The following is a 19,767-nucleotide window of genomic DNA, read 5'->3' as shown; positions in this document are numbered from 1 at the left end:
GCTGAGCTTAGATAAAATTTTAGACCTATATTTTGGGTGGGGCCGGGCCCAGTCCTAGAAAATAGATCTAAAATTTTGTTAGGGCCCCAAATCTAGTCCGGCCCATGATCACCTCTAATAACAACAAAAGTGGAAATTCCTTATTTTTTGAGAAATTTAGAAGAGAAAAATATAGATGTAAATTATAATGGCGGTAAAAATATTATAAAATTCGTGTTAAATTATATTTTGGTAAAAAAAATTTTATTTATTGTTGTATGTTGGTTGTGAATTTTGATATTGTTGATTTGAATTAAAACACATGTAAAAATTTTTATTAAAATTACACATTCATTTTCTCCTTAGATTTTAGGTCAAATAATAATAAATTTTAATATAAAAATAATTATTTTAGTTTCAATTAAGAGAATCTAGTAAAAAGGATTAACAAGAATTAATTTATTTACAATGATAAATTAAATTGTAATTTTATCATTATTAATTTAAAATTTAATAAATAATAAATAACTTAAATAAAAAAATTATTTTAAGGGACCGGTGACCTGCCCGCTACTGGGTCTGCCACTGTTCCTATTACTTCTCAAACACCAAGTTACTCAAAACTGGACTTTATTTATTTATCCATCAAGATGTATGTGGATGTCTTATCCAAAGCTTTAGGTGTTGGTCTTAAATGGACGTTTCCTTGAAGTTGATGCTGAAGGTTCAACTTTGATCGTAACAAGGAGGCCAGGTGGAACCCAACAATTTACTCATGTCACCGCTATTGAAGCTGCCATCAGAGTTGGTGAAATAGAAGGATCCCCGGTGAACCAATGGAACATGCATTCGTAGGTGGAGACCTCCAAATTTAGGGGTTTGAGTCCTTTGTTGTTTATTTTTTAAGTTTAAGATTAAAATAATAGTTCAGTTTATTTTTGAAAAAACTTTAAAATCCCAATCTGCATCAGTTTATAACCATAAAAATAAAACTAGAGAGAAATAATTTTGTTGTTATTCGAATACTCAAGATTTCTTGACTAGTTTTTCCCTAATATAAAAGAAAAGGGGCAGTAGCTATAGACATGGCACCTTTGTAAGTGGTCAAAACTTTCATTCTGACAAAGATGCTTTGTTATGATGAATTAACAACACAACACATGCTTATCCTTGATAAGGTTTAATTGTAACTAATGATACCATAAACGCCACAACATAGCAATCTAAACAAACGTTGGAAGTTAGATAATCTGATTTTTAGCAAGTATCCTGCATAAATATATATTTAATTTTTCATAGAAACAACATGCATAAAATTTTTCATATAATTTCCTTTTTCCCTACAAATGTGAACATTTTTAAGTAGTGGGGCGAACTACTTACGGTTTATGACACTTGTTAGAATGTGTAGAGTGGTCCCTTAAACAAATGTAGATAAATTACTTTATTATTTAGTGTTTTTTATAAGGAATAAAATGTTGAAATTAATGTTTCATTTGAAAAAGGTGTATTATATAGTAAATATTAAAAAATAAAATTTTCCTTCACTTCACTCTAAACAAATTATGTCAAGCCTATAATTTAAAGGTGGAAATGATAGCGGTGGGAAATTCATTGGATTGGGTGTCGGCAAAATGGTAGAACATAGAACCAAAACCCAAGGCGTGGAGATACATTGCAGTTGCAAGTCTGTTCTACAGGTAGATGCTAAGCTATACTTATACTATATGAATATGATAAAGATTCAAGAATCTGTCCAATCAGGAGCAGCTAGTCTAGTCCTAGACGATTCTTATCTTCAGCCTTTTTCGTATAGTGGGTGGCCCATTATTCCGATGGAATGGAACTATGCAATGCAATGCAATGGAATCCATCTGTTTCATATACGTAAAGCCTTGGGGTTTTCTTTTGATCTTGTGCAAAGAAACATAGGTATGGTATTATCAAAAGTCGAAATCATTACTATGCCCTGTTTGTAGTTTTAGCTGTAATTATTAGGCAGTGCTAAATACATGGTCATCCAAATTTTGGAGTAAAAATATTGAACATATAAATAAAGCCGAGAAAGGAAAGTACGGGGGTCGGTGGCTAGTAAAGAAAATAAAGAAACAGGTAAAATTTGGACAGACTAATGAGAATGGGATGCCTGAGTCCACTGTCTTGTGTTTTAACCAACATAAACAAAAGATGTAATGTTTTACTAACTATTACTAAATGGCTAAATGATGGAGAAAAGAGCAAGATATAAAAAGATATTAAATTTGAAATATGCTTTAACCAATTCTCTCTTTACTGCTAAAAGTGCAGTCCAACTGTATCCAGAACATAAACCCTTTTCCACTACCTGACAAAAAGTCTCGGAGGCTTGCCACCTTTTGTTGTTGTTTCTTTCCCTCCCCCCCCCCTCTTTTTTTCTCTCACTATTTTCTAAAATCATACAAAAAAGGCAGCTCCGACTTTGATTTAAAAACCATGTTTTCGAGTTCCAAGTTCATTACATGGCTACACCATAATAATACGATCAAAAGTTGATAAAAAGCAAAAAAGGTTCCATGGGACCCAAAGAAAGATGGAAAGTTGGAGCAGAAGAACATCATGATGGTGGTAATGGATTTGTAGTATGAAAATGAAGATATGATGATTTGGTGTGGAACTGTTGATGAATGACGTGACATTAACAGTACTGGAACTACTCGAGGAAACCTGTTTTTGTCAAAACTGCATTCCTTACTTTGCTTAGATCTCTGCCTTTAAGTGTCCTTCCAATCCCTTCACACACTGAGAATGAAGAAATTTGACTTCTTGCAAGCTTTTTAGCTAGCCATTCATGGGGAGGGACCATATCATGATCATCATCATGATCCTCCCCACAACCATCAACCCCATTATAGACCCATGTCCCGTTCCTTGATGAATCCAAGCTTCCATGCCTGCCATATATCTTGGACCAATCAGGGATGTTGAGTGGAGCCGATGATTGCTGAGCCATCTTGGTTTCATGCTTTGCTGATGATGAGTACTGGCTAACCCTTGGAACCATCCTTGGTGCGCTTGGGAGGCGCCATGCAGTGGAAGAGTAGTCACTAGGTTTCCTTGGTGCAGAACCTGAATCTTCCTTCTCCTCCTCGTAACGCCACATTTCTTCTTCATCGAAATCTTCATCTCTCGTTGACCTGATGCTGCAACCATCAGTGGTCTTCCTCATGGTACCATACCAGTCTGCCATGACTTTCTGTTTCTACCATAAACAAAGAGAAAAAGATACGATGTATGAGCGTTGAAAGTGAGATATAAATACAAGGGATGAGGGAAAATGTTTACATTTTCTTAAAACATTTATTTATTCATTTCATGATGTTTTGTGTTGTTTTGCAACTAGATAAACATGAGTTTATTTCTTGGGAATAAAAAAGAAAGTAAGAGAATAATATCAGGAATCTAGCTTGCCTTTGTTTCAATACCCTCCAAAAAGAAGCAGAGCTTTTCAAAGATACATCACACAAATGAAATGGGTTAACTTTGCTTAGCCCCAAAAACCAACCAGGAGGAGAACAGAAGAGAAGCTGTGGAAAACACCCTTTTTTTTATCCCAACTCTGTGTGAATACTTCCAAACAAGATCACAGATTTCAAGACCCTCAAAATAGTACCCTGCAAATAACAGAGGAAGAAAAGGACAAGCTACAGATAGATGTAAATGAGATCATTTCATTTCTCATTTTCTCCTACTCTTATGCCTTATGGTCTATCCAATCCCACATTTTACTTGTATCGAATCAAATTCGACAGTTTAGAAACAAATTATTATATGAGGAAAAAACAAATAGGTTGCTACTACTATTGTATAAACTTACCACCAATTCCCAATGGTTTCTGCAAAGATGGATTTGGCATTGGCAGTTGGCACCCACAGAAAAGAAGGTAGAAGAGGGAGGGTATTCATTATTGAGGCATTGAATAAAAAATCCAGGAAGCAAAGCTTATCAGAGCATATTTACCCACTATAGAAATTTTATCAGTTTTGAGGGTGAAGGGTTCTCTTCATATGGGGTTTTTATTGTTTATTTATAAACCAAGTGTGGATTATATACACATATATATTTGGAAAATCACTGAAAAGACTGGCCTGTGATTGGGAAAGGTGGAAGAGAAGGATTTGACTGACCAACTTCACTGATTTCCGTAAACCTTATCCTCAACTCACAGCAGCATCTCATCTGATTCGACTTTAGCACAGACTTAAAAAAAAAGGGGGGGGAGGGGGGAAGATAATACTAATAAAAGCTACGTAAAGTGTGAAGGTTATGGAAATTTGAAGAAAAAATTTTGGTTTCTAGGAGAGGGTGCTTAAAGGAGTAAAAGCATCTGGTTGGACGATAGTTGCATTGATATACGTGGTGACTTTGTTTTTGTTGATGATCATAAATTTAACTGTGACTCAACTTTTTTCTATCTCATTAAATAAAATATGGCTACTTTCATTCTTCAATGCTTCCTGGGTTTTGGGGAATTGAGCAGCATGTGGATATGGATATGGTGAGTGAAGAAGGGATCTTCTTAAACTTAAATCAGGAGCTATAATGTTGGACAATGACCAAAGAAAAGATGGTTCAAGTCTTTCGAAAAGGAGGAGAAAAGGCAAGAGTATGCTGCGACTGTGGTTTTGTATAGCATTGATAAAGAGTGTTGACTATAGCTTTAATTCGTGAATTGCACCTATATGGCAGTTTAAATGGGTATGTATAAATGTGAGTGTAAAGTTGTATTGTATTAAATATATGTATGAAGAGGAATGCATGTAATATATATTAGTTTTAGAGTTTTGAGTGTTACTTTATGCAAATGACTGATAATTCTGTCTCTAATTGGCTTATAGATCAACCTAACTTGGATGGGTATTAATCAATGTCCAGGATTTTACATACCAAAATTGGTACCATTATATGTTAAATCGCTTTATAAATTTAAAGGAAGAAAAATTGTTTATCCATTTTGTTGTTAATCATCACCACAAATTTGCACATTATAAACAATTACTTTTCAACCATATTTGTGTTTTCATACAATTTTTTTTCACGTTATTTTATCATTTCATAGAGATGAAGTAACAGCAGTCAAAAAGAATTTGTAGCTCTCGAGAATGATACACGTTTGGTTCTCTTTTTTACTTTTTTTTTCCCTTATTTTGAAGAGAACCAATTGCTTTATGATACACAAAAATGGAGGAATGATTTTAAGTGCTAAAACTATGGCAGTAAAAGGTATAAGTAAACAATGTACAGGCTATGGGAGATGGTAACGATTTGCATCTTTGCTTAATCGGCTTTTAGTATTTCTTTGCCGCATGGTACAGCTCCATATAATCAAGCGCAGGCCGATTCCAAGACCAGTCTTGCTCCATCACCCTCTTGCACAATGAGTTAAACCAGTCCCGACCATCATACCAAGCAGAGATAGCCCTAGATTATTAACAATTCAGAAGATCGAATCAATCATATACGTTCAGAACATAGAACCAAGTATTGTGGATTAGGGGAACTCTGGAAACTAATTGATAATGAAGGAATGGATGAACAAATGCACTTACAAAGGTGCTGAGAAATTAACTCACCTATTGAGGGCATAATCGACTCCAGCACCATCAGCTCCATCGAAGTTAAATCCGTTGGGTTCAAGACCTTGTGCTTCAGCTCTAGCTTTATCATCGTCAACATCGAATACAGTATCATAAAGTCCTTGAAACAAGTAATTGAGACACAATGTCAATACACTTTAGGAAGATCTAACTTGTAAGAACGGAGGCCAAGTAAGATTCTTCAGTTCTACATCCGAGACAAACAAAAAATTCAATGAAATCAGATGCAATTTGCAAAACATATGAGAAATCTAGATGTATGTAATTCATCGTTGCACACTTCCATATCCTCGGTAACAGATCATCCACATATCTACACATCTTCGTAATTAAAGACGTAGAAGAATATAGTTTAGAGGTATCAAAATTACAGATTTAAGGAGAGTACACACCTCCTGTTTTACGAACAACAGGTATGGAGCCATATCTCATTGCTGTCAGTTGCGTCAGTCCACAAGGCTCAAAAATTGATGGAACTAGAATGAAATCGGCACCAGCATATATCTGTAAAAATAGACAAATAAAAGAACACAGATTAAAACTGCTAGGATCATATTGCTAAGGCAAAATATAAGTATGCTCCTTAGAGAATAATCATAAACGAAAAAAACTTCGAGAGTGCAAACCAAGTGAGAAAGAGGTTCATCATAGGTCAAACAAAGGCGAGCCTGATCCGAATGAGATGAATGCAGCTGATTGGCCAAATTCACAAAATCATTTTGGATGCGAGGATCAGGAGCTGAGCCAAGCAATACAACCTGCCACCAAGAATGTCATCATCATGCACTTATTAATATGAATTAAGCAGAAATACACAACCACGGATGCCCACAATAGACACTAAACTTCCTTGTTTATACATTCATTCCAAATATATCAGACAACATGATTTCCCAACTTCATTACACGAGCACATTCGTATTAAGAATGCAAGAAAAAGAATGGTCAAGTGAAAGCTCTAGGGAATATCACGTCAATGTCACCACTGAGAAGTCCAGATGATACAGATCAAATAATGTCTAATTCCATATGAATTCATACAGGGGATGGTGAAAGGGGGGGGGGGGCCAGGGAACCTGTCCATTGCGTTTTAAGGTGTTCCAAATTGCATGCTTGATAAGATGGATTCCTTTCTGGTGAGTTAAGCGAGTAATGATTCCAACCAAAGGATGATCAGATTTCTTCAAACCAAGCCTTTGCTGCAAGGCTTCCTTGGCAGCTCGTTTGCCTTCAACAACATTTTCTGAAGTGTAAGGTACCTGGAACGACAAGCATCACACATTAAGAACAATAATAATAGCAAAAAAGGGACAACAGCATCAAAAGAATACCCTAGAGGCCCATTGACACTCTTTTATCTTGACGAGCATTAATTGCTAAATCTGATTTAGAATATCGTATCAACAAAATTTATCAAGTCTTGTCAAATCATCAAGGCAACATATCATCTCTTTCCTAGAATACAACTTTAAATGAAAAAAAGAAAGGCCAAGATTTCCGAAAGGAAAAAGAAGAGGAAGGTCTTGTGGTTCTTGCCTATTCAAATATGAATCGAGTAAAACATAAAGCCTACAGATACATAACAGTTCCTTCTTTTATTCATTTAAGGCCTGGGGACAAGCTCATAGATACGGGATTTATTAAATAAAGGTATATCTACTCACAGGAATGAACTTATCATTGTACGGATCCCAAATATCTAAGTCAATTCCATTTAATATTCCATGGAACTTGTGAAGATGAGGAGCTACTGCAGGATTTCCAGCAACCTCCTTTGAGTAGGTGTGGGATACCTGCATAAGATGAATAAGAAGCAACTAAGACATCATCATAGGAACTATGAAAGATAAAAGACCGCCAAATATCTTGTCTTATATACCGTAGCATGATGTTAGGATGATGTAAAATAGAAAAATATAATTTGAATAGTTTGGAAGCATCAGAAAAAGGGTTATTACAGACGTATCACTTGCTTATATTCCGTATGAACTATACTCAATCATGTTTACAAAAAAGGAGTTCAAATTCAAAGAGGAAAGTAAACACAACGAAACTTCTTTTTTTTTTTTTTAAATGATTAAATTTCTGAACCACTGTGCAGTTAGTTATATCTTTTCAAATGAAAATGGAAAGAGCTAATGCCTACTGGTATGGTGGTGCCCCAACCCAAGGATATGGTCCTAAATTGACCACATTATATAATTTAAATCATTTACTTTATATACCTTTTAACTTAAAACATATATGAAAGGCAAGTAGATAACCAAATGAACCAAAATATAACATCCATGAGCAATTGATCATAAATACACTATATGTAGGAAAAGATCTATACATGTATAGAGCTACTGTATTAAGTAAGCAACATTAGCTATAAGGAAATTTGGGTACATACAGTTGTAGCCTTGTCTGCATATGCCATAGCCTTTCCGATGAAATGCGCTCCAAATTCAAGGTTATGTATGGTGAAGACAACCCGAGTTTTGCTAAGACCATAATGCATGTAATGGTCCTTAAATAGCCATGCAACTGGGGCACTAGACCAGTCATGGCAATGGATGATATCCTGCCGAAGGTTAAGCAAAACTAAATATGGTTATCTTTGGATTTGTCCACGCATTCAAGAAAAGATAATCATTGAAGAGAGTGGTGTACCCATAATACTCTTCTATGAATGAATTGTAGGGCCTATAGAGCTGAACAGCAAAACATATGGGTTTTGATAATTGCTAAAAGGTACTGCCAGGCATGTAGGTGGTTTACTTGATATACTGCCCAGTACGTGAATTTAACTATTTAAGCAGAGAGCCATCAAAATCTAGGCCTAGTGGCAAGAAACTTGTATGGCACTACAGCTTGGGTTAAACCTGAGCATCCCCACCCCTTCCTAAATTATCAAATGTACAAAAAAAAAAATTTTTTAACAGAACTATAACTTGAATCTAAACTTACAGGCTGAAGTCCACCTTGGTGTAGAAATTCTAGAGCAGCATGACAAAAGAAGCCAAACCTCTCTGCATCATTTTTGCAACCATAAACACAACCTGTCCAAACAAATCTGCAGGCAGCGATAACACCAAAGCATTCTCATGATTGTAATTTGTTTATTAAAATGAAGCATTTTAATTCTCAAATGTGCATATAGATTATCAAAATTACCCATTTTGTGGCTCCAGAAAATAAACTGAAAGGCCTTCCACTTTACCAAACCAAACTTTAATTTCAGTGCCACCCCAAGAATAGCTTTTTTGGTAATGTAGGTCCTTCACCTGTATCATAAAACATCCATTGAAAGATCTGAAATTATTAAAAGACAAAGTTTGATAAAAATGAAAGGTGATGAATGATTTTATTTTTCTGTTTTTGATAATTAAGATACGAATAACAGTGAGAAGCAGTCTATATGATTACAAAACATTTTTAAGTAGCATGCACAAATTTTTTAATCATGAATGCCCAAATAAGGACGGGGGTGCATAAAGAGAGGATGGTAGGTAAGCCATGTTTAGAACTTTTGTTTTCAAGAAAATCCAATAGGAAAGGTGCATGCCACAAATATCTTATTAAAGAAAAAATGAATGTCAGCCAGCTGATGCGCAATTGCTAACACAACATGCAAGCTTACAAGTAAAATGCCAAGTAAGCAAGAATTAAAACCACAAATGTCCATCATTTGAGGCGGGGAATCTTGCTAAAGCAACAGAAATGAAGCTTACATGGCTAAGGTTCAAGCAGTCATACTTTGGAAGAATGATGTTCACATTGTGGTTTAAATCTTGAACAGCACGAGAGAGACTCGTAACAACATCACCAAGGCCTCCAACCTACAATGTTATAAAAGGAAGCAACTGAGACTTTTACTACAGATATGACCACAAAATGAAGATTAATACTCCACCAAAATCATTTATTGAAAAACTCTATGAAATTCAGTTATATGACTTATAATAGGTCAATAGCCCAGATATCTGCAGCGTCCCGTTTGTATAAGAGGTGCAGCATCCTCTCCCCCTAATTGTCTCATTTCCAGAACACTTTTCACTTGGGCATGTCATCGTAAAGAATTTTCTCTTCATTATGAGAAAGAATTTGAATGGATTTGTAAACCAAAAATAAAATATCTAGAAAAACCTTGATAAATCAGTGCATCGAAAAAGTTTCTAAGAGTGTCAACATCCTTAATGTCCAAAATTTACCTTTGCAATTGGGGCCATCTCAACAGCAATATGCACAATGTGCATAGGTGGCTCTTTCACAATTCCTCCAAAAACAGGTATATGGTAATCCATACCACCTTTGTTGTCAAACATTCCACCATCTTCCCGCTCAGAGAATACAAAGTCCATCATATATGCATCCAATGGAACCTTGACTGAAAATACACATAAAGTAAGTCTTAACTTCAAAAAATAGAAACCCCCAAAGTGCAGGCAAATCAAGAATGTAACAGTAATACAAAGACTTAATACAGTAAAAGCAAAAAATAAAAAGAATGCCTTATGTCACCAAAAGGGATTAGACAAAGTCATATATGCCTAAAATTGGGTATACATTGAATTTAAAATAAGTTCTTATTTATGTGATATTTGGATATGTAATTTACATTTATATTCTTAGACTGGCTGAAAGTGCCTTCTTTTTTTACGGACGAAGTGTCATGACTAGAAGTCATACACAAACCATTAACTTCACTTGTGACAAGAACAAGGTGCAGTGGTGAAGATAAAGAAAAACTTTAGTCTCCAGGTTAAATAGAGAAAGCCATAACTGAAAGTTAACTTAAATTACCAGTAGCTTTTACATGCGAACCATTATCTGCAGGCAACATTCTCTGAGGTGGTAATGGACCCATACGGTGAGTCCAACGGTTAAATGAACATCTGAACCATATTTCATGTTTTCCATTAAGAACTGTGTTAGCAGGATTGTAAAAAACTGTAACAGTGCTTCCTGCATGAACATCAAGAGGCTCGGTATAAACTATATGTTTTTGGGAAAGCAGAAATCTCTTCAATGTTCTTTCCTTCATTTCAGCCTTCATACGTGCTGTTTTTTCCGCCTATGACAAGAGAAGAAAAGAAAATTAAATCAGTAAATACAACCAAGATAAATGAATAAATAAACCTTTTATCGTTTATTTATACTTGAAATCTAGAACACAACAAAACTAATATCAGTCAATGAACATGCAGAAAATGCATTTCCAGCAGCAATCTTTGCATTCTGAGAACGGTTCAAAATTAGCATTCTAGTCATAAGAGAAACAAAGAAAGCATAAAAAAGAAGCCAGCAGTAAACAACCCAAGCAATCAGATCTCTGTCTCTGCCATCATAGTCAGTGAACAAAAACCTTACTTTCACTGCAATGTTTTTAAATTTGACTAACCTAACCTTTCTGCAACTTGCCATGAAATTTACATCTTTAATAGAATGATATTTGAATCTTCACTGTGCACTACACTGCTGAAGTTGACAGTAATTATTCAGAAGATAGTTTCATGTAAACTAACCTTGGCGCGTATGGCCTCCTCTCTTAGTTTCCTCTCTGCTTGAAGCTTCCTAAATATCTGGTGTTCTTCCTCAACCCAAAACATCTCTTCAGGAATGCTTTTCGGGACAACAGCATGGAAGTCTTGATAGTTGTTGTTATCATATATAGTGGCAACCTTAGGTGGTCCATCAGCAAATACCCAGTCTAACACAAGGGCACGACCAGGTACAACAACTGCAAAAAAAACCCCATCTTGATCATAAGATAAACACCACCACAGAAATGACCCTCTACTTATAAAGTATGATCACAATAAACTATATGCAGCAAATCTAATGAGTAACCAAAAAAACAAATACATTTCAAAAGGAATAAAATGGTTCTCTAGCCAACGAAATCAAAGACATTAAAGAAACCCAAAATAGAAGAGCAAACATTATCTGATTTAATGCGAACAAAAACTCCCATGTAATAAAGAGCATGCTCACGGCCGTAACAATCACTTTATTCATAAAAGTCTAGATAAACATTTTTTTACAATTACTGGGAAAAGTGTCTAGAATAAAGAATATAGAAAATGTTGAGATCAAAATTTTGGCAGATTCTAAATTTTGGACTCATTGGATATCACCTTTAATATCACAAAAAGTAACAACTACAAATTGAACAAAAAATAAATTGTGAAACATACCTTCTGCATACCACCAATCCCCACCCTCTCTACCTGACCTGAGAAACTTTTCAACAATTGTTAATCCATTGCACCAATTATTATGTCCTCCATGAATCCAAAGCTCATTGGCATGAGCAAGAGGGCCTGAAGTTTTGTTATAATATAACTTGACCTTGTCTGCCCCTTTGAATTCGTTAGGTTCTATGAACCAAATGTTATCAACTGATCTCGGAGCCTGTTTCATCAATTGTTCCAATATTTCTCGCCTCTTTCCAGTCTCCACCTTTGCTTGTGCTCTATCTGCTTCGCTTGCTGCCTTCTCTGCTTCTATTCTTCTTTGCTCTTCTTCTTGCCTTTCCTTTTCTGCCTGCTCTTTTGCAAGTTTCTCTAGTTCCCTTCTTTTCTCTTCAAGCAAGAAATCTTCAAATGCAAACACATCCATTCCACCCTCCACAATTATGCAAAAATCCTGTTTGTCGTTATTGTCATAGATATTCTGCCCATTAAAGAACACAAAATCCATCTTGTAAGCTTCCTTTGGAACATGAATCTGGCAAGACCACCAATCCCCTTTGAAATAAGTCTTATTCAACCTCATAGTGAATGATCTCCATCGCCAATCATTGAAGGCTCCCATGATTAGAATATCTTGCTCATCATTTAAAGTGGAGAAACTCCTATTAAAGAACACTTCTATGTCTTCATCTGGTCTTACTGTCTGAGGATAAACAAAAATTTTGTTCCCCTTCAAGAAGTTTCCCTCAGCAAGGCGCTCAATTTCCTGTTTACGCAATTTTTCTTCCATCTCCAACTTCAATTTTGCCGAAGCATCTTCAATTGTTTTCTCATCCTTTCCGGTAACAGTTCCATCAGTTTCTGTACCAGCCAAATGCTTCTCTTCAGTAATAGCGTAATCAGTGAAATGCTTTCCTTCATAGGTTGCAGCATCTCTTGATGTACTCACAGTATCATTTTCCAAAATTAATTCTTTCTTCTGTAACCCCAGAACATCTTCAACAACCTTCCTTGCACTTCCGTTTTCTGCATTCAGGTAGCTTTTGGTCTTTGATGGTACATCCTCTTTTAACTCTTCCTTTTCACTTTCATTTACCTTATTCTTTTGATAAAGTGCAATGGTTGATTCTTCATCAACAGCAACTGTTGATTCCATTTCTGTCTGGTTAGACTCTTCAGACTCACTCAATGTCGGAATGTTTGAATCCTCATTCTCACCATTATCCTTTTGATCCCTCTTCTGGTTGCCTGTTCCTAATTTTGTTTTCCGGCCAAAACCCTTCGAACTTTTAGAGCTTCGGGTAGACAATCTTCTTTGTCTCCTCTTTGAAAAATCTATAGAAAGCACAATATTTCAGGAAAATAAAAATTCAAAGATTGAATACCAAAAATGTTAATTTAAAACCATAACACCATTTAGCAAAAACTGACCAGCTGCACCAGCCGTAACTCTAAGCGAAACTCTGCTGGGAAGACACTCACAACGCCATGGAGTAAACTGAAAACAATAACCAAAATTAGAATAATAGGCAAATGCGATCCCAATACAGCTCCACTTGAAATTATATACTCAGAGAAATACCACAAACAGACATAACACTACCAGAACCAGTAGTACTATGAAAAAGAAATGAAATTCTACGGAAAACAATAAACTGAAAATAAAATACTCAGGAAAACATTGGAAAACATGGTTTTTATATATGAAACAAATAAGAAATGCAATTTCCCGACATAGTGAAGAAAAAGAACAGAGAAGACAAAATACTCAGTTCCACTATCATTACAATCAACAACAAAAAAACGAGCAGGTACACCTAAAATCCCAAACTTCGTGCTCAAGATCAAAAGAAAAAAGAAAGTTCACCTGTATAGTTCTAGCAAAAGACAAGGAACCAAGAAAGGGTCTGATTTTGAAGCAGTCAGTCCTGTGGTTAAGCACCTCTTTGAATCTCAACGGTCTTTGCAATTGCAAAGACACATCCATGGGTAAATTGTCAGAACACAAAATAGGATATTTGTACTTAAGCTTTTGCTTCTGGGGAAGATTTCTGCTCCACTAAGATCTGTAGATTCATTCATTCAAGAATTTGATCATCACATCCACATCCTAAAATAATTATAAGAATCCAAAATTTTTAGTTAGACAGGAACAGGGAGAGTGGAGTCCTAGAATCTCAGCCATAAAACCCTCAAATTTTAAAATGTTCTGCAACCCACGATATCAATAACTTTTAAGGGACCGGTGACCGTTAGTTTTGGATTATAAGTTGATCCAACGGTGAGATATGAGTTAAAACGTTTATTCTGAGAAGTTTGGTTGCAGAGAAGAGTAGCCCACGACAAATCATGTTATAAAGATCTGTGAACATTTTGGAAGTACTAAATAGGCTTTTGAGAGGCTCAGACTCAATTGCTCATGGTTCGGGTAAGGGTGAGATACTAGGATGAGACGTAGGCGAACCATACAATGGAGTGGAATCAAAATCAGCCACTGCATTTACACCTCAAATTGCAAGATGCCACGTGGGAGCATCTTTCAGCATTATTCCACCATTGTCTTACTGCTATTGTTGACTGTCTTCTTTGCTCTTCAAAGTTACCATTTATTAAGCTCTTAACCAGCTTTTATGAAGATTTTTTTTCTCTTATAGTAATTTATATCGCCATATATGAAAATAAAATGAGGTGAAAAGTAAACTCGAAATCTGAAAGTAACTTATCTCATATGAATTATAAGTAGTATTTTCTAAGAACATTTAGTAATAATCATCATTTCCCAAAACCTTTAGTCAGATTAAAGTAATTCTTTTATCTGCCAAAATATCAACTTAATTTAAAGAAACTTAGCAAACCCAAGAACAACATGTGAATGTTACCTTTATTAAACCCTTTTTTCTTTTTTTTTCCTTATTTAGCTGCAGGAATCAACGTGTTATTGCTTAAAACAAAGCAAAAGGCAGAGTTTATCCCATCTTTTATACCTGATTGCTTGTGTGTATATCATTAATATGGGTTGGAGCCTCTGCCAAAGTTTATGTTCCTTATTTCCAACCTCTAATGACAAATAAGATAAATGAGATAAATTAAAATAATGACAGTTGGTTTCTTTTTAAAAGCAAAGAAAAACAAGACAGCCTTAAAATCTATGGAGCATCTGGGAGCCTTTAATCCAAGATGCTTGGATGTGCTTCCCAGAAGCTCTGCTCAATTATATTACAATGTTCTGTAACTATTTTAGTTTCTGTTTTCTCAACAGAGGAAGCATCATTCTCTAGCAGTGTGGGGTTTTCTCTCTGCACAAAAACCAATTAGAAAACCAGATATCATCAGTAAAATGTATGCAGTAAAATATTCGGAATAACACTACACAAATGGTGGAGAAGCAACCTTAACACGGAAAATGGAAGAGCCCTGCCGGAACATCAGTGGCAATGTGTTGTAGTTGATACCAAACTCTTTAAGCAACAATTCATTTTTTTCACGTGCTTGAGTGCCCTGCGATTGCAGAATGGGAGTGGTTGAGATACCAAGGACATGACATTGTCCACCATATCCTATTATAATTTTATGTATGACAAACAGCATTCTATGTGACTGTAAATATATGAACACCTTTACAGCAAACAATTTCAACAGACACTCTGTTACAAACTGAATAATAGTCTTTAGCAAAATATGACGGAATTTAAATGAGTGGAAAACTACTATGCAAGCTTGCCGCACAAGTGAGTTAGAACTGAATAAACATATTGTGACCAAAAAGAGACCTTCAGGTAATTTTGAGCTTCGCTTTTGCTTTTTCCCGATTTAACAAGACTCCAGAAACAGGTATTGTACTGATTATTGATATGACCTACATCCAAAAATGTAAAAAAGCCAGATTATGATAAGTGGTATTACTCTAGCAACCCCTACACTTTACCAGGGGAAGAAACAATTTCGTTAAAGAGACTCACAATCAACTTGTCTCCAAGCCAGATAATCTTGTAGTATTTCATTTGATGGATAACAAACCGCTCGTCCATCAAAAGATGGAGGGTACTTCAACTCTTTCTTCCAGAAGACATCTTTCCATTTCATTACATACATCGAAGAGAAAAAGGATACAATGGCAGAAACAATTTTGCTGCCACAAATGATATTATCCAAATTTAGTTGAAAGGCATGTCAGAAAAGAAAATTTAAAGGTAAGATATCAAGGCGTGAGTAGTAGTCCATAAGCATCATGCACAGAAGTTGACAACTCAGAAAAATGGAGGACTGCAAACCTAGCTCGCCTTTGATAGAGCTGAGAATCCTTCTTCAAAACAAAGCTGAAAATAATAACAAACTTAAAATGATTTACTTAAGCAGGTAAAAGAAACTTGTAAACAAACAGTATAAACAAACATGTTACCTGTACTCGTCACTAACTCCATAACAGAAAACAATATCATGGAACTCTTCTAACACAGCCACCGCACATAAATTCATAAGACCCAGAGCCTGCTTATCATTAGGCTTACTGAATTCATGAACATCAGCAAATCTACCAAAAGCACAGAAAAAGGTAAACTTTGAAAGCACCCGGGCACGAAATCAAACAAACTTTTGTTCATCAAATAGATCATATGCCACAACATCCCTCCTTTTCCAAAAGAATTCAACATTTTCAAGTAAAATCGTTTGACAGCAACGGAAGAAACATATAACTCAGTAGATGCAGCATCAAGAAATTAAAAAGTAGAAAAGTAGACCTGTGACCTGTGACCTGAACCCAAAAACCTGACCCCCAATCCAAACTCAACCCGACCTGGTTTAACCAAAAAAGTCAACAAACCAACCCGCCCAACCCAAATCCCAAAAATAACCTGAACCAGAATGACCCGAACCCAGCATGACTAAAACCTGAAACAACCCAAATTCAAGTATAAACTCAAATGAAAAATCCGAAATGACCCAAAAACGGAAAAACCCCAAGCTCAAAATGATTTGAACCGAAAATGACCCAAATCTGAAATAACCCAAAAAAATTAAAACCCTAATTGACCCGACCAAATAGGCCCTTCCAATTCACAGGTCTACACAAAAAGCTTTACCTGTTTTGTATTACCTGTGAAAATGGCAGCCATCTATTCTAATTACAATCCAAGTAGATGGCATCAGCTTGCTCTCAAACAGAAAGGATCTGATGTAATCAGGGTTTGTTTTGAAACAATCCTCAGAGAAATTTCCCAGCTCTTTAAGAAGACTTGCATGTGCATTCCAAAATCTTCTCCCAGCTATATTTTCCGAGCGGAAAATACCTGCCTTTCTCCGCAACCTCTTCACTGGCGTTCCATCTTCATTGTACTTTACAATATCTTCCACCTCGACAAAGTAAAGAAGATAACATTTGTTGACAAATAAAGATATGATATGTCAAAGAACAAAATGAATAGGGGGGAGAAAGACGACAGACCAAGTCAATTTACGTTCTCTATACCAAGGTGCTCTTCACTAGAAAACTTGATACAGAATTTCAGACAAAAGACATAGCAATACTGTAAGGTTTTGTTTTAAGAGGTATAACATCTCAAGCCAGTCCCAAGCTAATAGCATCATTTTGTTGATCTATATCTCAAAATGCTACCGAAAGCTACAAGTACTTTGGTTATTTGCACATCCAGGCATGCCCCTTTCAGATAAGACTGGAACATGCTCTGTAAGGGCATTCTGATTAAGGCCAAATAACTTAGGACTAAACAATGAGCTTTTAGAATACCTTAGACCATGTTCTATACAAAAGTGTAGAACAGTACCTCAGTCTTGAAAATACAAGTTCCTTGACGAAACAATGCAAGAGTACCATTGTAGTTAATACCAAACTGTTGATGGAGAAGTTCATTTCTATCTTGTTCTTTAGCATACTGCAGAGTCAACAGATACAAAGCATAAGAACATCCAACCATACATAATTTGAAAACTAAAAGGACCTCTGATTATGAAGGAGAGTCTACAACTAAGCAGTTCTCCGGTGATCAATTAGAAGGACACATCAAGTATCAACAGCTGTCCTGAAGGAAACAAGACATACATGAAAAGACTTTTTTTTCCTTAAGAAAAAAGAAATAGAAATATTGAAATTAATATCAAGAGCTGCACTGTCCATAAACTAGTGAGCTTATAGCAGAGAAAGGGGAAATGTGAAAACATATAGGGGCCTATACACCCCAAAGGTACACATACATGAAGACTCATACATTAGCAGTTTAGGACCTTTAAAATTTCTTGTGCTTCCATTTCTGTTTTTCCACCTTTTTTCACAAGCTCCCAGAAACAAGTATTATACTGATTTTGAACATGACCTGCCAAACCACGCAAAAATCATTTAATAGATTCCAACTGATGCATATTGATTGCAAAAGTTTTCATTTTTATAGGAGTTTTATAGGTGGAATATCATCACTTACAATCTCTTTGTCTCCATGCAAGATATGCTTGAAGAATCTCTAGTGATGCACAGCATACAATTTGTGAAAGAAATGAGGGTGGGTACCTCAATTCCTTAAGGGGAAAGAATTCTTTCCATTTTGTGACATATACAGAAGTAAAGAATGACACAACAACGGAGGAGATCTTGCTGCGCATTCATAGCCAAATTGAGAAGGCTCAACAATTCAGTCAATTTTTCAAAAACAAATGAACATCACCTAAACATGTAAAGAATTCTTGGAGAAAATTCTGAATAGGAAAAATAAAAGAAACCTGCTTCGCCTCTGGTAGAATTTTGATGTCTTCTTCAAAACAAAACTGGACAAAAGAAATAAAATCAAAGAAGATATCTAAATAAAGTTCTAAATAACAGATGAATAACAAACTAAAGATACGATTACCTGTACTCATCGCCATATCCATAAGAAAAGACAATATCAGGATACTCCTCTAAAACAGCCATTGCACATTGGTTCATCAAATTTAAGGCTTTCTCGTCATTCGGCTTCTCAAACTCATGAACTTCAGAAAATCTACCAAAAATAAAAAGAAGAAAAAAAAAATCAGGGGTTAATATGAATGGGTCTACTTTACGTAAATTTATTTACCTACGAAAATCGCGCCCGTCGATATGAACGACGATCAGATTGGGAGGCATTACTTCGTCTTCAACCTCGAATGACTTAACGTATTCGTATTTGCTATTTGCCATTCTCTGAAATTACTGCCTTCTCTCTCCGGAAAATGATCAAGCACTTGGTGTCCAATGTTCAGAGGCTGTAGAATAGAAGACAAGCCTTCGAAGTGCTAAGTATTTCAGGAATTTTAACCCTTCTACCTCAAGGGCTCGTCAGGAACAGGGCTATCAAATGGTCGACGGCGAAACCTATCAGGATTAAAAGATCGTATGCTTTTAACGATGCCCTCTATCGGCGAGAGTTCGACGGATTACTTTTGCCATGTCAGTCACAAGAAGAAGTTCAGCAAGCCTGGCAGAAAGTAAATGCTTTTGCTCTCTACCTTCTCACAGGGAGGTGGAAACAAGAGAGGTCAACTGGAGTGGAAGACAAACAACGGAGCCGAGAATTTATGATCGATCCGAAGAACCACTGACAGATACGCTTATTAGCAAAGGGATGGCGGACTTTTTTAAAAATTCTTTACATATATGTCTGGGTCTAACTATGATTCAAAGTCCGGCCGCCAAAAGGTATTAAAGGGAGCTTTTAGCGTAAAAGAAACACTCGTCATAACAATCTATTTGAATCAACTCAAACTTTTCTAAAATTCAGCCCATTAAAATCAAGCTAATCTCTTTTCTTCTAGCCGAAATAGCAACCTTTAACAACCGAGAAGATACAAACAAAAGCGATCAAGGAGGGCAAACCTGAGCTAACGGGTACACCCAATACACCATTACTCTAAAGCTCATCCTCATGAAAAAGAATAGAATTGTTAGACATAACTGTGTCGATTAAATTCATTTTTTTTTATTTTTAATCAACAAAATGTGAAATCC

General features: G+C 35.8%; 3 protein-coding genes across 6 annotated transcripts; all 3 read right to left on the bottom strand.

Moving 5' to 3' along the window:
* Window positions 1-2,222: 2,222 nt before the first annotated feature.
* Window positions 2,223-4,178, bottom strand: LOC105768768 (uncharacterized). Of its 2 annotated transcripts, none has more exons than XM_052631021.1 (3): window positions 3,833-4,178; window positions 3,427-3,629; window positions 2,223-3,217 (listed from the first exon to the last, which is right to left on the bottom strand). In XM_052631021.1, the coding sequence occupies exon 3, from the start codon at window positions 3,203-3,205 to the stop codon at window positions 2,669-2,671; it is 537 nt and encodes a 178-aa protein (XP_052486981.1). In that variant the 5' UTR covers window positions 3,206-3,217; window positions 3,427-3,629; window positions 3,833-4,178; the 3' UTR covers window positions 2,223-2,668. The 2 variants fall into 2 exon arrangements, with proteins under 2 accessions (XP_052486981.1, XP_052486980.1); XM_052631020.1 differs by having other exon boundaries at window positions 2,223-3,211; window positions 3,833-4,174.
* Window positions 4,179-5,027: 849 nt separating this feature from the next.
* Window positions 5,028-13,997, bottom strand: LOC105768767 (starch synthase 3, chloroplastic/amyloplastic). 2 transcript variants are annotated; one of them, XM_012588925.2, is made up of 16 exons: window positions 13,660-13,992; window positions 13,224-13,290; window positions 11,796-13,127; window positions 11,124-11,338; window positions 10,402-10,672; window positions 9,810-9,985; window positions 9,330-9,437; window positions 8,773-8,882; window positions 8,566-8,671; window positions 8,009-8,179; window positions 7,278-7,406; window positions 6,690-6,872; window positions 6,240-6,371; window positions 6,006-6,117; window positions 5,590-5,713; window positions 5,028-5,437 (listed from the first exon to the last, which is right to left on the bottom strand). In XM_012588925.2, exons 1-16 carry the CDS (start codon window positions 13,777-13,779, stop codon window positions 5,305-5,307), a joined length of 3,489 nt encoding a protein of 1,162 aa, XP_012444379.1. In that variant the 5' UTR covers window positions 13,780-13,992; the 3' UTR covers window positions 5,028-5,304. The 2 variants fall into 2 exon arrangements, with proteins under 2 accessions (XP_012444379.1, XP_052486979.1); XM_052631019.1 differs by lacking the exon at window positions 5,028-5,437 and having other exon boundaries at window positions 5,662-5,800; window positions 13,660-13,997.
* Window positions 13,998-14,853: 856 nt separating this feature from the next.
* LOC105768445 (tRNA(His) guanylyltransferase 1) lies at window positions 14,854-19,730 on the bottom strand. Of its 2 annotated transcripts, none has more exons than XM_012588362.2 (13): window positions 18,857-19,730; window positions 18,650-18,781; window positions 18,522-18,566; window positions 18,227-18,396; window positions 18,033-18,121; window positions 17,576-17,683; window positions 16,888-17,144; window positions 16,192-16,323; window positions 16,064-16,108; window positions 15,752-15,921; window positions 15,563-15,648; window positions 15,183-15,290; window positions 14,854-15,088 (listed from the first exon to the last, which is right to left on the bottom strand). In XM_012588362.2, the coding sequence occupies exons 1-13, from the start codon at window positions 18,958-18,960 to the stop codon at window positions 14,960-14,962; spliced, it is 1,575 nt and encodes a 524-aa protein (XP_012443816.1). In that variant the 5' UTR covers window positions 18,961-19,730; the 3' UTR covers window positions 14,854-14,959. The 2 variants fall into 2 exon arrangements, with proteins under 2 accessions (XP_012443816.1, XP_012443817.1); XM_012588363.2 differs by having other exon boundaries at window positions 18,861-19,729.
* Between the last annotated feature and the right edge of the window lie 37 nt (window positions 19,731-19,767).

This window comes from Gossypium raimondii, chromosome 5 (assembly GCF_025698545.1).
Source record: "Gossypium raimondii isolate GPD5lz chromosome 5, ASM2569854v1, whole genome shotgun sequence".
Classification (NCBI taxonomy): domain Eukaryota; kingdom Viridiplantae; phylum Streptophyta; class Magnoliopsida; order Malvales; family Malvaceae; genus Gossypium; species Gossypium raimondii.
This window is presented reverse-complemented; position numbering and strand designations above follow the sequence as displayed.

Bases quoted from the DNA above. Each gene is read 5' to 3' on its own strand.
- LOC105768767 (XM_012588925.2), bottom strand. From the start codon at position 13,779: ATGGATGTGTCTTTGCAATTGCAAAGACCGTTGAGATTCAAAGAGGTG. The intron at 13,128-13,223 runs GTCAGTTTTTGC...TGCTTTCTATAG, and splicing joins AGTTACGGCTGGTGCAGCTG to ATTTTTCAAAGAGGAGACAA. The intron at 10,673-11,123 runs GTTAGTTTACAT...CTCTTGTCATAG, and splicing joins AGGAGGCCATACGCGCCAAG to GCGGAAAAAACAGCACGTAT.
- LOC105768445 (XM_012588362.2), bottom strand. From the start codon at position 18,960: ATGGCAAATAGCAAATACGAATACGTTAAGTCATTCGAGGTTGAAGAC. The intron at 18,122-18,226 runs GTAAGTGATGAT...GTGGTTTGGCAG, and splicing joins TGCATGGAGACAAAGAGATT to GTCATGTTCAAAATCAGTAT. The intron at 15,649-15,751 runs GTGAGTCTCTTT...TTTTGGATGTAG, and splicing joins GGCTTGGAGACAAGTTGATT to GTCATATCAATAATCAGTAC.
- LOC105768768 (XM_052631021.1), bottom strand. From the start codon at position 3,205: ATGGCAGACTGGTATGGTACCATGAGGAAGACCACTGATGGTTGCAGC.